This window comes from Marmota flaviventris, chromosome 3, assembly GCF_047511675.1.
Source record: "Marmota flaviventris isolate mMarFla1 chromosome 3, mMarFla1.hap1, whole genome shotgun sequence".
NCBI classification, from domain to species: domain Eukaryota; kingdom Metazoa; phylum Chordata; class Mammalia; order Rodentia; family Sciuridae; genus Marmota; species Marmota flaviventris.
In genome coordinates, this window is record NC_092500.1 from 67,978,327 (window position 1) to 67,996,771 (window position 18,445).

An 18,445-nucleotide genomic window follows, 5' to 3' on the forward strand; every position below is an offset into this window, starting at 1 on the left:
TTGTTCTTCTATTTTATCCAATATTTGACTTTAAACTTCTCTCTTCTACCTTTTTCTATCTAGAATGTCTGTATCTAATAGTTGTCTTAGCCTTTTGCATTTTCTATCTGAAATACCTTTACTTGACATTTTCAACCATTTTCTATCTTCTAGTTTTTTTCCCTAAGGTTTGTACATTCACCCTTAGTTGCTTTTTTTCCTCCTAGTTTTCTTTTGTTTCCTATTTTGTGGGTTTAAAATTCTTGTCTAGGAAGACATCTTCTCTATCTTCCTACATCTTTTCTATCTTCCTACATCTTCTGTATCTTTTTTTTACCTTTCTGTACTTCTGTCTTTAATGTTTTTCACTTCAAATTTCTAATATTCTTTCTCCAAATTGCTTTTATCCTATTATCTTCCCATTTTCATGAGTTTTTTTAAGTAATGTTTTTAAGATTAACTAGGCTTCGAATGACGCAATCTTTCCTCGTCATGAAGGCATCTTAACCACCTTCAATTTACCCTTTTAAAGCCTTCCAATTATCATCTATACTGTACTTTTAAATGTACTTTTTCACCACCTACAGCTTCACTCTTTTAAACAAGGCTAAGATTTTGTTTAAATTGCTTCAATGTTAGTTTACATGGCTGCCCTTCAACCAAAGGCTTTTTTTTAAACTCCATTAAGAAGCTTTGTCTCAATCTGCCATGTACAAATATCTTTTTCTTCTTTCTTCCTTTCTCAAGCTTTTAAAGTAAGTCTAGTTTCCTCAAAATCTTTTTAAATGGCATTTTACAACTTTTTACTTTACCACACAGAGATTATCTCATCTAGAAACATATTTTGTCTTCTTGAATCTTTTTATATCTCTTTTGTAGTCATTAACCCTTTTTAAAAATTCACATTCTGAAACAACTCTTATAAAATTTCTGATTTAGACAAATTACTCCACTTTAATAAGATGAAATACTTTCATGTTTTTTTATGGTACTATAATACTATAATTGAAACCCAACTGAAACTTCTTATACTCTTTGTATATAAATTACACATAATAGAATCTTAACTCTTAGTAACCTTGTTTTAGCAAAGACACAGACACAAAGCAATATTAACTTTTTTCCATTTACCATTTTATGAAAACACACATAATGTTTAAATATATTACCTTATGGAACTTAATAAGTAAAGAGTACTTGATTTTATATTTAGTGGTTGATATTTTAACACTTTAGCATTGTAAATTAATCAGATATCTGTAAAAACCAAGATCTTAGACAAGTGTAGTAAACAGAACTAGCCATCTCTTCCTTGTTGAAGAAAAATCCTTCTACAGGATACCATGATGGTCCCATTGATATATTTTACAACTTCTCGTTAAAAAGCCATGGGCTACATTTTTGTATTGTATCAACATATGTCCTAACTGTTATTGGTCTTACTGGGGTTCCTCCTTCCTCTAACAATTTCTCTTCCTCGGAGGTGAACAACTTCAAACCTTGAGTCAACCATTTTCCCCAGTTTGCCTGAGAAAGTTCTAGGAACAGGCAACTTGAAATAAAAACAAAATAAATCAAAACAAGAACACATGGTTTTTGAAATGGTCACCCATTTTTTCACTCTCCTTCAGGGGTGAGTAATTTCACTTACCTCCAAGTTTCAGATGTTCCGCGTACAGGCCACCAAATGCCGCAGTCTGGCTGGGCACAAAATCACGAGCCACTCACAGCCTTGTAGATTCAAACAGCAATTCTTTATTCCCGAACTGTCACCGGCACTCTACACGCACGTTCTGGGCAAAATCCACACTCTCCCCGGGGCTCTGAATCCCAAATACTCTCTGAATCCCGCGAGAACTCAATGGGAACTCAAGGCGCCTGAGGCAGCAGGATATGCCCTATTCCCAGCAGGAATCACCTTAAACCTGGAACCACCCTAAACCGGATCACCCTAAACCCCGATCTGCCCTAAACCCTGATCCACCCTAAACCCGGATCCGCCCTGGTCCTTGAGCAAGGTCACCTTTCATGCAAAGTCACTGCAAATGACCTGGGTCCACAATGGAGAGTCCTTCCTCTAAGCAACATGGGGTAGGCTGACAAGGAAATTGCCATGTGTCGTACCTACTTAGCTATGGCTCTCAGCAAAGGAGCCCTACGAAAAGGTGTTCAGGGAGCCTGTTCCAGAGGAAGAGTGACCCCATCTGAAAGCCAACAAAGAAAAAAGGTCCTCAGACCTAGGAACTGAATTCCTCTAACATCCTGAATAAGCTTGGAAGCAGATTCATCACCAGAGCATAGAGATAAGAACCCAGCCCAGCTATCAGCTTGATTTCAGTCTTGTGAGATTCAAGACAGAGAGCCAACTTGAGTCCACTGGAGTTTACCATTACTTGAGTGGTAATTTATTATGGTAGTGATAGAGAACTAGGATGCCTGGCCAATTGTGACTTCTTCTCTTGACCAGAAAAACAGAATGAAATGAAGATTACATACGCAAAAGATTTATTGTGAGGAATGAGCTTACATGATGATGGAGACTGAAAAACTTTGCCATCTGCTGTCTGCAAGCTGGAGACCCAGAAAAGCCAGGGGTACATTTGTAGTGTGGGTCTGATGTACTAAGAACTCAGGGTATAAATTCTAGTCTAGGTTGGAAAGCTTAAGAACTAGAAAACTGAAGGTGTAAGTTCCAGTCTGCTTTTGCAGGCCCGAGAAATAAGGAGTTCTGATAGTAAGAGAAGATCAATGTCCCCATTCAAGCCACCAGGCTGAGGGAACTCTCCCTTCCTCTGAATTTTTACTTTTCTATTCAGGACCATGACTGATTGGATGAGGTCCACCCACATTGCAGAGAACCATAATTTTAGTTATTCCACTTACTCAAGTGCTAACTACCTCTGAAAATACCTTCATAGACACAGAATTATCTAACCATGTCTGAGTACTCTGTGACCCAGTCAAATTGACACATAAAATTAATTATCACAATCTTCTATTTCTGCTTGTGTCCAGAGACCTCATCCCCTACCATTATCCTTTTCTTTTACCCCATGAAGGCCAAGTTTTTATTTTTGTTTTTAGAAACCAAGCCAGTTTTATTCATGGAAATTTTTTTTCAGACAAGTCAATTTACATTGAAAATTCAAGACACAAAATATTTTAGGATCCATCTATATTTAAAAGATCTTAAAAAGTGTGAATTGACCCATCATTAACCAGATCCATGAAACTTCGAGGGTTTTCTGACTTACTGCTCTGTCTCTGAGTAGGATTTTTGAACTATGGCAAATCAAACAGCTCCCAATTCATTTCTTGATAAATTTTAAGAAGGGAGAATCTGCACTCGACATTGCAACATGTAAAAAAATAGGACATCGGGAACTTCTTAATGTCAATCATTAGATTTCTTGCTGCAGTTCTTTCTCACTTTCCCTTCATGCTATCCTCTGAGTTATCTGAGACAGTGTATTCTTCTCAAAGTTGCTCTTATCTCCTGTTCTTCAAGCTGAAGATGAAAACATTCAGTAGAAGAGTGATTCCATTGTACCATTTGGAGAGGGTCCCCTCAGAGGTGAACCCGAGGTTGGCAAGAGATAACTGAGGAAAGCATCAGTTGGAGAAGGTCTTGCTTCTGCCTGTGGTGGAGCTGATGCTCAGACTATGGAGACAATGTAGGCATCGGAGAAAAAGCTCAGGGGGACAATTAATGATTAATAAAATAGGAATTATTTTATTCCTATTATTATTCCTATTATTTTATTCCATCCAAGCTTATTCAGGATGTTAGAAATATTTAATAATGGATAAGTTTTAATATATACAATGGCCTGTGTGCTTAATGGAATATAATATAACTTGAAAATTATATTTTGAAACGTGGAAAAGTATGTATTTATTGTAAGCTAAAATGCTGGATACAATATTACTTGGAGAATAATAATTATGCATAGGAATGCTTACCAAAGATCTTCCCAGTACAAAATTTGGAGGAAAATAGAGTTAAATATGAGCAGTAGTTTTCACTGAGAGGTAGAGCCTTTTTTTGTGAGTGATTTTCAGAATCTGTCAATTGAAAACTTTCAGTAATCAAGCAAAATATGTGCTATTTTGTACTGTACAGAAACATCTAAAGGGCTAAAGGGCTTGGGAGGCAGAAGCATGAGGATCATGAGTTCAATCCAGCCTCAGCAAAATTGAGGTGCTAAGCAACTCAGTAGGACCCTGTCTCTAAATAAAATAGAAAATAGGGCTGGGGATGTAGCTCAGTGGTCAAGTGCCCCTGAGTTAAATTCCTGGTACCCAAAAAGAAAAAAAAAAGTGAGAAACAAAGTACAATGTAACCTAAACTGCTTTTAGGTATCTATCACATGTTTTCATTTATAAGGTAAGAAATTGGAAGAAAAAATCAGAAGAGTGCTAACTTGATTTATAGGGGAAATTAAATAAGGAAAATAATTCAATCAGGGTCAGAAAAACAAAGAAAAAAGAAACTCAAGGAGCTACAGGAATTAGAAACCTCAGGCTGTACCTATTTTCTCATAGTATAAAAATGTAAGAAAATACAAAAATAAGAAAGCTTAAAATGGATAACTTTGGTGAATCACATATTATAGATTGAATATGTGATAAATGCTAAGTAAAATAATGCCATTAAAAGAAAAAGGGATTTCAAGATATAGCTTAGTGGTAGAGCATTTACCTAACATTATTGTTTTAAAGAGAGAGAGAGAGAGAGAGAGAGAGAATTAAAAAAATTTTTTTTTTAGTTTTTGGTGGACACAACATCTTTATTTTATTTTTATGTGGTGCTGAGGATCGAACCCAGTGCCCCGTGCATGCCAGGCGAGCAAGCTACTGCTTGAGCTACATCCCCAGCCCTTTACCTAACATTTTTGAAGCTCTGGGTTTAATTCCCAGCAAAGCACACACACACACTCACACACACACACACACACACAATGAAAAGAGAAAGCTGAAAAAATTTGAGATTCTCAAAGTAAACAAGATTGGAAAACACATCCAATTAGGCAAAACTGTGGAAAGACCTAAAACTAGTCTACCTTAAATGAAATTCTGTAATTAGGTAAATGCATATTTTCCATGAGTGCCTCAATAGATTATTAGACATAATTACTTTAAATTAAAGCTCTTTTAGGAAAATATATTTGGTTGAATTTGGAGCATTCCCTAAATCTTGAAGAGATGCACAAATGGTAGAAGGGTACAAAATGGACCCGAGGAGGCCATGAAGGTGAGCCTCTTTCTCAAGGCTGTTTAGAAATTCCCAGGGATCCCAAAGTTGCAGAAAGAACCACTGGGTCTTCCACCTGATATTTTGCCTCAACATAGTTTCAGAGGAATTCTTTGCTTCATTAAAATCCTTCTCTGGGTGTTTGTTGGTGCAGTGAGTCCCTCAGGCCATTGAGGGTGCTACTGCATGTACAGACTTAGGTTTCTAATTCCTGTATCTCCAAGAGTTTCTTTTTCCTTTGTTTTTCTGACCTTGATTGAATTATTTTCCTTCTTTAATTTCCCCACTGTGTTAGCCAGATTTTCATTTCTGTGACCAAATACCTGATACAGACACCTTAAAGGAGGGAAGGTTATTTTGGCTCAGGGTTTTAGAGGTTTCATTCTTTTGTTGGCCAGCTCCATTGTTCTGGGCCTGAGGTAGGGCAGAACATCATGGACAAGGGTGTGGTGGAGGAAAGCTACTCAGCTCGTGGCAGAGAGAGAGAGAGAGAGAGAGAGAGAGAGAGAGAGAGAGAGAGAAGAGAAAGGTCCAGGACAAGATAAATCCCCAAAGGCATGCCCCCAATGACCTATTTCCTTCAACCTTGCACCACTTGCTTACAGTTTTCCACCCCCTCCAAGTAGTCCATTCAAATTGTTAATCCATCAAATGAATTAATCCACTGACTTAGTAAGAGTATTCATGATGTGATCATTTCCCAAAAGCCCCACCTCTTGACTTTGCTGCATTAGGATCAAGCCTCCAATGCATGAGTATTCGGGGGACATTCCAGGTCCAAACCATACCACTCTTATTCCTCCCATTTTTCCTTCTATTCTGTTTTCTTTCACCTGTTTAAATCTCATTTTCTTTCTTTCTTTTTTTTTTGTGGTACCTGGATTGGACCCAGGGCCTTGTGCACACTAGACAAGCTCTCTACAACTGAGCTACATCTCCAGTCCCCTTTTACATTTTTTTTTGTACCAGGGATTGAACTCAGGGACATTCAACCACTAAGCCACATCCCCAGCCCTATTTTGTATTTTATTTAGAGACAGGGTCTCACTGAATTGTTTAGCACCTTGCTTTTGCTGAGGCTGGCTTTGAACTCACAAGCCTCCTGAGCTGTTGGGATTACAGGTGTGGACAACTGAGCCTGTGTCCCTTTTACATTTTTTTTAAACTTTGAGACAGGGTCTCATTAAGCTTAACAGGGTAACCTAGAACCTGCAATCCTCCTGCCTCAGCCTCCTAAGTATCTAGGATTATAGGCATGTGCCACCACATCCGCTTTGTCTCCTTTTCTTGCCTAGAGAGGTTTACATTTACATGATTATCTAGTACAGGACTTAATTTTCTGTTGCTTTTCAGCCCCAACTTGTCCCATGTACTTGGCTGTGTGCTACTTGGACTAAATGTCAGTGAAGTCATTTTGCAGATTCCCCAGGTAGGGCTTCTGGTTGGGCTTAGATAATGGGAAGCACAGCAGAGAAATGAGAAGCAGCCAATCTGTTTCTAGAATAGGCAAGGCAGTATCCTTTCCGTGTTTTCATTCAATAATTTTGCCTCTAGGGACAGAAATCTGCTGGCCACCGCAGGAAGTAGTTTTTCTCCTCTTTGTCACTTTCCAAGTGAAGGTGCCAGGAGAGAAATGCACAGAATATGGAAAGTGTCAGTAAGTCTGGATTTGCCCTAAAATAGTGCTCCCTCCCCCAGCCAATATCCTTCTGTCTTTTCTACAAGTTCCTCTCCAGTTCAAGATCATCCCAAGCCTATTCTCAACCCCTGATTCTCAGGTTTATGTTATTATCAGAGATAACCACTCTATATTAGCAAAGCTTGCCCCCTGAATCTCAAATCACCATGGATCCAAATGAGAATTTGGGCTGTAGATAACTTTTTCAAAGATAAGCCTTCTGAGAATGTTTCATAAAAGTTTCTTCTTACAGAATAAGTTTGTCACCAGTCTTCTAGATTGAAATAATTATCTGACCCATTGTCTCTGAGCATTAAATATGAGCCAAAGCAAGGAAGTGCCTCTTGACCTTTCTTTGAGGATTCCAGAGAGTCCCCTTCCAAGATATTTTGTTGTATCTGATATTAATTTTAAAAAAGTTTCTCTAATGATTGCTATCTACCCATCTTGATGCATTTTTACTCTGTTTTCCAATCATTCCCTGCCTGACCTCTGCTATCTAAAATGTTGCAAACCTTTCTCAACATTCTATTCAGAGATGCTTTTACTTCCTTGTTCTTCAGGCTGTAGACAAAGGGATTCACTAGGGGAGTGACCACACTGTACTGGATGGAAAAAATCAATTCCATCGGAGAACTTAAGGTTGGTATGAGATAGCGAAGAGAACCAGATCCATAGAACAAAATCACAGTAGTGAGATGAGAGGAGCAGGTGGAGAAGGCCTTGCTTCTGCCTGTAGTGGAGCTGATGCTCAGGATAGTGGAGACAATGCGGGTGTAAGAGAAAAAGACCAGAAGGAAGGTCCCAAGGGCATGCAGGAGGGTGGAGCCCAGCAGGACTGCAAAGTTGGCAGAGACATCAGAGCAGGACAGAGAAAACAGAGAGGGCAGGTCACAGCTGAAGTGAGGCATGACAAGAGCCTCACAGAAGTCCAGATTCCAAGCCATGAGGGTGTTAATGAGAGCATCCAGAAAGCCCAGTCCCCATGAGGCCCATATCAGACCCCCACACAACTGTCTGGTCATCATCTGGCCATAGAGCAGGGGGTGGCAGATGGCAGCATAACGGTCATAGGCCATCACTGAGAGCAGAAAAGCTTCAATTCCTGCGGTGGAAAATATAAAAAAAACCTGAGTCAGGCAGCCTTCTACTGAGATTGATTTTCTCTGGGACAGAAGATTGTCCAACATTTTGGGCACAATGACTGATGTTAAGCAAAGATCCAGGAAAGAGAGGTGACTGAGGAAGAAGTACATGGGGGCGTGGAGCTGAGAATCAGTCCTGATCACCAGTATCATCAACAGGTTCCCCGTGAAGGTCAGAAGGTAAACCCCCAAGAACAGCACAAAGAGCAACGCCTGGATGTGTGGCTGAGCAGGCAGTCCCAGGAGGATGAACTCAGTTACAATGCTGTGGTTTCCTGTGGCCATTATAGAGGACATTTCCTCTGGAACAAAGAAAAAAAGGTGAAGCAGTGGTCACTCCTCATGCCACCTCTGAGTTTCTACCTCATCACTCCCCCAACTTGTCTCCTTCACAGATTTCCTACCTATTCTCCTTCCATCCCAGAACTCTTTTCTCACCCACTTGCCTCCTTAGCAACTTCTGAATGTGAAATCAGTACACTGGTGCTCTTTCTCTACGTGACTCTTCTAACCTAAATAACCCCAAAATAAATTCACTGTTTTCCAGATTTTTCCATGATTAATTGACTTTATCTTCTTTGACTGGTCTTTGCTTTTATGCTGTAAAAATTAAAGTGAATTTTTAAATCTAGTATATTTCCAAAGAAGTTGTTCTTTCTTTGTTTTCCTCAGTTGCCCAAACCTTCATTACTTCTTGCAGTTGCTCAGTACTACTGACTGAAACTCTCTAGCTACTGTATTTGTACTTGTCATATGTCTCTGATATATTTCATTATGTTGACTCAGAGGACAATTTCACCTCTTTCTTTCTTCACTATTTTTGTACTTTCACTTGGATGTCTATCTTGCCCTGGATTTTAGTAGGAGGTGAGTAGCAATTCTTTTTTTCACCAATCCACTTACCTGTCTCTGGACTATAAGGGTTATTATCCAATCATCTATTTATCTTAAATCCTGCACACATCGCAGGCTGAGGGGCACATAGTGGGTCTTCAGCAATATTTGTTGAATGTAGAAAGAATGATAGGATAAAGTAAATAGGACATACTATGTACATTTCTTCTCAAGGGATATCTACAGCTTGAATTCTAGTTTCAGAAATAAACCATGCTTGGGATATGGCTTAGTGGTAGGGTGCTTGCCTAGCATGCAAAAGTCTTGGGTTTGATTACACCACTGCAAACAAAACAAAAGCAAAATCAAATTTTGAGGGAGACTTGGAAATGGTGGGGAAAGGAAAGATGTGGATTTTAAGGTTTCACTTAATAGTGGTTTTGAAGGACTAACAGAAGACTCATCTTCAAATAGCATCTAAATATTTCTTTCCTCAGAGTGCAGCTCACACCTATTAGCTGATTGTTGTCCTTAACTGGAGATTGTTTGAAACCATGATCTTATTCATCTAACAACTTATCTAAATTTCATAACTTATGTAACACTTTATTCATTATTTATCCATCTAATCTTTTATTTATTCATGCTTTCATTCACTGAGTCAATTCAGTCATCTATCTTTTTAACTATTCAAATATTTGTGGATTTACTTTGCATAAGTCTGCCTACTTAGAATATTAGGTAAATGACCTTGCTTGATCTGTCTAGAACTATTGTGTGAATGCACTTATTTGTCCTGGTTTCCCTTTTATACTTTCCAACATTGGGGATGATCTATCTCCCTTGTTAATTTTTTTCACATCCAACTTAAAACCTGGAATATCATTGTATACACAGACTACTCCTTAATGAGCTCTCTTGCCTTGTGTAGTAGTTCCTTACAATAATCTTGTAAGTGCAATGTAACTCTAAATCTACTCTGAATCCCTCAGATTTTACCTGATACTGCAGTCTGACATTGATTCTATGGTCCAATGGTCCAACAAGATTCTATTCTTGCTGGACCATTGGAATGTCTTTGTATTTGTTCTTCTGGGCTTTCCCCTTTGAGGATTTAGACAAATTTCCATACTTCAGATCTTTACTGGAAACCCATATTCAAGTTACCTCTTGGTTTCATCTGATGACTAATTTGCAGCCCAGGATGGAGGCTCAAATTAAATTCAGTCTTCAGTGAGGGTGAATGATAAGATGAAAAAGTCAAATTTTCTTCTTTATAATTCTGTTGAAATAACAAATTCCTCTGTGTTCTTTAGTAGCAAAGACTCTCCTCAGCATTTGGAATTACTTTTTTTGATCAGATATTAACTTTAATGTTTCCATATTTACTCTCAATGTAGAGCTGAATAGAGTTCCGTTTAGATCCTGAGCACTTAGTCTTAAGTCAGATCTAACATATATAAGGGATGTTGGGGAAATTTTGAGTAAGAGATACATGTTTAAAAACCTCTTTTCCATGATAAGGTTCTACACAACCTCTCAGTAAGCCAGGTGGAAGCTCAAGGGCAGGGTTCCTTGGTTCACAACATAGCTCATCTAATTGTGACCAAGTGAAGACAGAGTATCATTTTAACCTTGCAGGGAGAGGTTGACACTCATTACAAACTCTGCTCACTCGCCTTCCAAAAGGACACACTGCTACCTTGATTTAAATTGAAACTAAATATCTATTTTTTAAAGTTAGTAAAAGAAGAAGAGAAGGAAAACCTGGGTGTTTACACAGGGAAAATCAAGAGTGGGGTCCAATGAAATCCTGTTATTTAGGTGTTATTTATCAATTTACTTGGATAACTGTGTTTGAACATGTCAGACAGGTCTCTTTTTGGTATCTTGTATTTATCATCTTAAAAAGAAGTGAACAAGAGCCTGCATTTTCTGAATCACTTTTAAAAAAACCTTGACAATTTCCACCTTCCATCCTATGATTTATGTCTACATTTATATCACCTTGAATTAATTCTACTTCATATCTACTCAAATGTAAAATCCAATCAGTTCTGAGGATAAAATGTATTTATATCATTTAATATTATTAATTCCTTTAGGTCCTGTGATCTTATAAAATTTCCATGGATACAGGTAATGGAGGACATTCCAAGGAGAAATGTCTCACAATTTGACCATTTGATCTCCTGTAATTATGCAGAAAATGCTAGTTAACTGCATAAATTACAGAACAGATACATGGGTTAATGTAAGACAAGTTGAGTGCTAGAAGGCAGGTCTAGGTAACTAATTTGGAGAATATAAAATACTCAGAAGAATAGAAAGACTTTGGGTATCCTTGGGTATCTAAAATAGGCCACAATGCATAGGCTCTGTATGCATAGAACAAGCCTCATAAATCCCAAGATTTTCCTTGAATTCTTCTCTGACTAATGCCCTATCCTCCTTTTTAAAAAAAACAAACAAACAAAAAAAAACCACCAATAGCTTTGTTGACCAGAGTTGATAGTGTGGTTAATAAGAACTGAAATAGAGAAAATTTGATACAGGCACATCAATGTTTATACAGTGCAATTCACAATAGCCAAATTATGAAACCATCCCAGGTGCCCATCAACAGATGAATGTACAAAGAAAATGTGGTCTATATACACGATCGGGTTTTACCCAGCCATAAAAAAGAATGAAAATATGGCATTTGCCAGACTCAGAAGGTCAAGGACTGAATGTTATTTTTTATGAGTGGAAGCTGGAGGAAAATAAGGGAGAAAAGAGTGGAGAAGTCTCATGAAAATAGATGGGAGAGCAGTGGAATAGAGGAAGGGGGCTGAGGGAGAGAGGAGAGACAGAAAAGGGGTCCTCCCGCAGAAGGGAACTCTGAAATGAAATTGCAATTTTATACTATGTGCATATATGAATATACCACAATGAATTTCACCTTCATGCATGTCTATAAAGCATGAATAAATAAATAGAAGGAAGACCAGTAGAACAGAGGAAGGGAAATAGGAAGGGAGGAGAGGGGAGGGAAAGAGGAAGTGTTGGAGACTGAAATGGAGCCCATTACATTCCATGCATGCATGATTATGTCAAATGAACCTTACTATAATGAATAACTATAATGCACTAATAAAACTATTAAAAAATAAGAGCCAAAAATCTCTTTATAGCAACTACATTTAAAGTCTAGAAGAGGAGAAAGATTCTATGTCACTAAAATCTCATCATTTACTTTGATGTGACTTTACTCCTCCTTGGATTGGGAACCTCTTAGCTCTTGGTCTCAGTTTCCCAGATCAATGCAGTTTTTATAGCCAGTGTATTCTCAGTACTTCAGAGAACATAGAGTGGATTAGTTAGTGGATTATAAGAGCGGCTGGAGAGTCTCGGAGAAGGTAAAATTGACAAAACCCTAAGGGTCCAGAACACAGCCTCTAGCACAAGGAAAAAGGAAAGGAGAGGCTTCAAGGTAAAAAACGCTTACCTGAAAGAGCCAGGCATGGAAGATTAGATAAGGTGAAGGAATTGGACCTAGAACGAGCAGAGGAGTCAGGGAGGTCTGACTTTTCCTGGAAGAAAAGTCGTCTTCTAGTTTTTGTCTTACCACGGCATAAGAAGTCATCTTTGATCCAGGAATGTCCATGCATAGGGAAATTAATATTTCTAGAGCCCAAACTACAAAAAGCACAAACAATTTTTTTTTCTATTTGTAGGTCACCATGAGTGAAGGAAAATAGAATATTTCAGGAAGAGAAGCTCAAGATACTTATCATCTGAAATTCATCTTTGTCCTGTCACTTTAACTCACAAATGCAGCAGAAAACATTCAGATTCTGAAAAGAGCACAGAAGAGACTTCTCTCGTCACTCCCTACCCAATCACAGAGGCTTCTCTTCATTTATCTGCCCTTGTGATTGTGATGGTGAATATGGGACAAAGAATATAAGTGATGCACATAGTTTTCAGTTATAATGTAGCTGAAGGGAATCAAGTAATTTGACTGGTGGAGCACAGAAACTCAAGAAAGCTGTATTCCCCAAGGTCAAATTCTGAAGCCAAAATTAAACCCCATTAAATGAATTGAGGTTTGTGTCAATCCTAGGGCATTTTCACAGATGCAGGCTTTGCAACTTCAGGGTTGCAACTCTAATTTTAAACCCTAGGGTTTGGTGCACTTGGGAAGTATTATTTTAGTGGCCATCAGGAGTGATTTTTTTTGGAAATTATCTATGAATGTGTACAAAAAGATAAAGTTCATCAGACAGCTTTATTTGACATATTCATATTAACTCTGTCTTTAAATACATTTAGTCTGGATATTCTGATGATCAAGTAAATTTAAAAAATCAGAAACAGTTATGTTTGAAATATTTAAGTAGCATCTGGTCTATCCATAGACTTTCATCCCATACAACAGTGTTGCAAAGAATAGTGTAAAGATGAGGGCAATCACAGGCTTTTGCTTTAGGTTAATGAATCTTCTTTAAAGAGGTAGCCTTGTCTTTTGAAATGCATTATTCAATAAAATAAGCATCTACTCAGGCAATATGAAATTTATCTTTGAAAGATCATTTCAAAAACAGTGTCAGCACTGTTTACCTCTCTTGTGAGAAAATTGTTGTCCTATTTTGTATGATAGCGCATGTCTATTAGTATATCAAAAAGACTGGGATCCAATCATTTAAGAGAGAAAAACTCATTCAAAGACGAAATATATTTATTTACTGATGATAATATTCTAGGTATTTATTTGAGATACAAGATGAACAAGATACTATTTGGATAAATTCACAGTCAAGTAAAAAAACTGAGGTACCTTAATATAATGTCACCCCTCAAAAGTATACATACAAAATTAGATTCCATGCATGCATGATTATGTCAAAATGAACCCCACTATGATGCATAACTATAATGTGACAAAAAAAGCATAAAAAGTGGGTATATGTGACTATTTCAAAGAAAGCTCATGAGGGCAAGGATTATGCATGTTTCTCCAGTGGCTATAATAGTGCCTTGTGTGTAGAGGTGCTCAGCAAAACAGTGAGATGAGCTCTAAATATTTATTTATTTTATTGAGGTATGTATTTTACATATAGCAAATGCAAAGACCATAAGTGAACAGTCTGATGTGTTCTGACAAATGTGTACACCAAATCAAGATTCAAACCCCCTTAGAATTTCTTGTGGCTCTTTTCAGTCAATTCCACATTGCACCTCTTACTCCAAAAGGCAACTGTTTTGATTTCTTGATTTTTATGTGGATAGATTGATTAACTATAAATCCTGTCTATTTTCTGTTGCTTGCCAAAAGTTTTGAGAATTGTCCATATTTTTGCATATATCAATAGTTAATTGCTTTTTATTACACTTAGATGAGTATATTACATTGGTTTATAGGTGCTATGTTGGACATTTAGGTATTTCCATTTTGTTCTTTGAATAAAGCTGCCTTGAGATTCCTATAAAAGTATATCCTATGGAAATACTCTCTCATTTCTCTCGAATATAAATCTAGGTATGGGCTTTCTGCTATAAAGTACTTGTAAATTTAACTTGATTAGAAATTGCTCAATAGTTTTCCAAAGTTGTACTATTTCAAATTCTCAAAAACAATGTCTGAGCTTTTGGTTTGCTGAATATTCTCACCATCACTTAGTATTTTCACTCTATTTGACTTTGGACATTCTAGTGGGTGAGAAGTAATAACACATTTTACTTCTTAAAAAAGTGTGATGTGTGGGGTGGGATTGTGGCTCAGTGGTAGAGTGCTCGCCTGGCATGGGCAGGACTCGGGTTCAATCCTCAGCACCACATAAAAATAAAGGCATTGTGTTGTGACCATCTACACCTAAAAAAAAAAGTGTGACAGGGCTGGGGATATAGCTCAGTTGGTAAAGTGCTTGCCTTGCATGCACCAGGCCCTGGGTTTAATCCCCAGCACCACACACAAAAAATGTGGTAAAATACACATAACATAAAATTTACTATCATAATCATTTTTTTGTGGTGCTAGGGTTAGAATCCAAGACCTTGTGTGTGCTCAGCAAGCACGCTAACACTGCACTACACTTCCAGCCCCTCATATTCATTTTTAAGTATACAGTTTTTTGGCATAAGTCCACTAGCATTGTTCTGTAACCATTATCACCATCCATTTTCAGAACTCTTTCCACCTTGCAAACTGAAACTCTGTTCATACTAATCCTCCATTCCCTCCTCTCCATATCCCTTGGCAACCACCATTCTAGTTTCTGTTTCTATAAACTTGACCACTCTAAGTACCACATGTAAGTGCAATCATACAATATTTGTCCTTTTATAACAGAATTATTTCACTTAGAATTATGTCTACAAGGTTTATCCATATTGGAGCATATGTCATAATCTACTCTCTTTTAAAGATTGAAAAATAATATTCCATTGTATGTAATATTACACTCATCTATTGATGCCTTTTGACTATTTACCTTCTTATTATTTCTTTCTTTATTATAGCCGTGGGTTTAATTTGTTCTTCTATTTCTAATTCCTTAATGTGAGAAGTTAGCCTATTTATTTGAGGCATTTCTTCTTCTCATACATTGATGTTTATAGTCATATGTTTTCTTCTGAGCACTGCTTTTTTTTGAACACTGAACTTTTTTATTTGTTCTAATTAGTTATACATGATAATAGAATACATTTTGACACAAATGGAGCACAACTTCTCATTCCTCTGGCTATACATGGTGCTGAGTCACTCCAGTAGTGTAATCATACATGTATATAGGTTAATAATGTCTGTCTCATTCTACCATCCTTCCCATCCCCACAACCCCACACCTCCCTTCTCTCCCCTCTACACAAACCAAAGTTCATTCTTACCTATACTATCAGAGAAAACATTCCGTTTTTGGTTTTGGGGGATTGACTTATTTCACTTAGCATGATATTCTCCAACTCCATCCATTTACCTACAGATGCCATAATTTCATTCTTCTTTAAGGCTGAGTAATATTCCATTGTGTATATGTACCACATTTTCTTTATTCTTTCATCTGTTGAAGAGCATCTAGGTTGGTTCCATATTTTAACTTGTGAATTGAGCTGCTATGAGCATTGATGTAGCTGTGTCACTGTAGTATGCTGATTTTAAGTCCTTTGGTTATAAACCGAGGAGTGGGATAGTTAGGTCAAATGGTGGTTCCATTCCAAATTTTCTGAGGCATCTCCATACTGGTTTCCATAGTGCTTGCACCAATTTGCAGTTCCATCAGCAATATATGAGTGTACCTTTTCCTCCAGGTCCTTGCCAACACTTATTGTTGCCTGTATTCTTGATAATTTCCATTCTGACTGGAGTGAGATAAAATCTTAAGAGTAGCTTTGATTTTCATTTCTCTAATTACTAGAGATAATGAACATTTTTTCAAATGTTTCTTGGTGGATTGTATTTCTTTTTTGTGAAGTGTCTGTTCAGTTCCTTAGCTCATTTATTGATTGGGTTTTTTTGGTGTTAAGTTTTTTGAGTTGAACATTGAATATTTAATGATATTAAGGAATTGCAAAGTTGGGGTTGTTCACTCTCCAAAGCATTCTCATGTTTTCAAGATAATGATGACATATTTAAAGATCAAGTGAGATGTGTTTTATTGGCTGAACGTATGGCTTATCCTGGAGTAATGCAGAGGAGAACATGGCCCCTGTTGTTGGATGAAGTGCTTGCTCTGTGTTAGGACTGTTGGTTTATAGTGTTGGTCACTAACTCTATTTCCTTATTGATTTTTGTATTTTCCTCATAACTTTGAAATGGTATCAACATACAAATTAAAATTTAAAACTTGAATCTGGAGCATGGCAGTAAATGATATTTATTGAAAAATTAAAAAATACAATGTGTATTTGTTAATCAGAGAAAGGTGACTTTTGTTAAGGGAAAGATAGTTTAGTTTACAGGTAAACACACACACACAGAGCAACTAAAAATCTGGATAACATACAAAAATTATTTATTTAAAGGAATCAGAGTGGCAGCCAATAGAATAAGGGTTAGAGTTGCTTGACTTCCTAGAGTGCACGTCTGTGGTCATCTGACCCTTAGCAGCAACTCTTTTCCAATGATATTTGTTGATTTTGGTCAGAAGCTGCGAATTTGGATGTGATCTAGCCAGGGTGTTACTAGTAGTCAGTTTAGCCTGTGGTAAAAGTGAAATGAGGTATCTTAACACATAGCCAGTTTTCTTTTCAAGACATCCCATGCAAAAACACATTAAAAAAATAGTGCACCATGATCAATTGGGGTTCATCCCGGGGATTCAAGGTTGTTGCAACATATGGAAATCAATAAACATTAATTCATCACATCAGTAAAGACAAGAATCACATGAGTGTCTCATAATAAAAATACACTGCACCTAAGTAGGATTGATTCCAGGAATGCATGTGTAATTTTTTTAATCAACCAATATAATTCACCAGTAAAAGGAGATAGCTCAATAGAAATGCCATTCATTTGATAAAATTTGACATAAGTTGTGGTGAAAGCACTTAAATTAGGAAAAGGAGAAAATTTTCTTAATCTGAAAAAAGAATCTTATTGGAAGTGTTAGCTACCCTGATTTGATCACTACACACTGTATACATTAAAATATTATACTGTATCCCATAAATTTGTTCAATTAAAATAATAAAAATAAAGTTAATTTCATAAAAAAGTGAATAGTTGAAAAAGAGATGGGCCAACAATTCCTAATATTGTCACTTTTACTTTACATTGAAGAGATGGTCACTGAAAAAAAGAGAAAGTAAATGCCAGTCATTTGAAAGATGAGTATTATTCACATACACACACTAAAAAATTCCCAAAGAATATTAATAAAACCTTAAAAATAAATAATTAATTTATTAAGGTCACTGGGTATACAAAAATCAACTATTTTTTTCACTTTAAAATGTTTAGTTTAATGAACATATGAATTTCAACTAAAGTTCTAAAGAAATATAATATACATGAAATCACTTTAATACTCAAGTGATTTAGACATACCTGTCTAAACAATAAACATCAAGATTAAAAATTTTTCCAGTTCTTAATCATTCTTTTTTGTTTTTTGGTGGACGTGGTACTAAGGATTGAGTTCAGGGGGACTCAAACATGGAACCACATTCCCCTGCCCCATTTTGTATTTTTTTAATTTTATTTTTTATTCTAAGTTGTTATAGATGCTACCTGTGTTTCTATATCAATTGTCTGTTATCCTCTTTCTTTTTCCAGCCAATGCATTACAATTCATATTACACATATAAAGCACATTTTTTTCATGTCTGGTTGTATACAAAGTATATTTGACATATGAAGAAAAAACATGATAACACTTATGTGGAATTAAAAACATTAAATGCTTACTAATATACTTCACAATATGTTCACAAGAAATTTTCAATAAAAGCTAGAATTATTTTGAGAGAAATGATAAAGACCTAATGAAGGGATATAACTTGTTCATGAATTATAAGACTCAATATTATAGAGTGCCACCTCTTCTAACCTTATTCTGTGGAGTTAGT

At 36.7% G+C, this 18,445-nt stretch overlaps 1 protein-coding gene across 1 annotated transcript; it reads right to left on the minus strand.

Annotated features, from left to right (window-relative positions):
* Positions 1-7,369: 7,369 nt before the first annotated feature.
* LOC114103877 (olfactory receptor 8S1-like) lies at positions 7,370-8,341 on the minus strand. The gene has a single exon (XM_027949718.2). It carries the CDS (start codon positions 8,339-8,341, stop codon positions 7,370-7,372), a length of 972 nt encoding a protein of 323 aa, XP_027805519.2.
* Between the last annotated feature and the right edge of the window lie 10,104 nt (positions 8,342-18,445).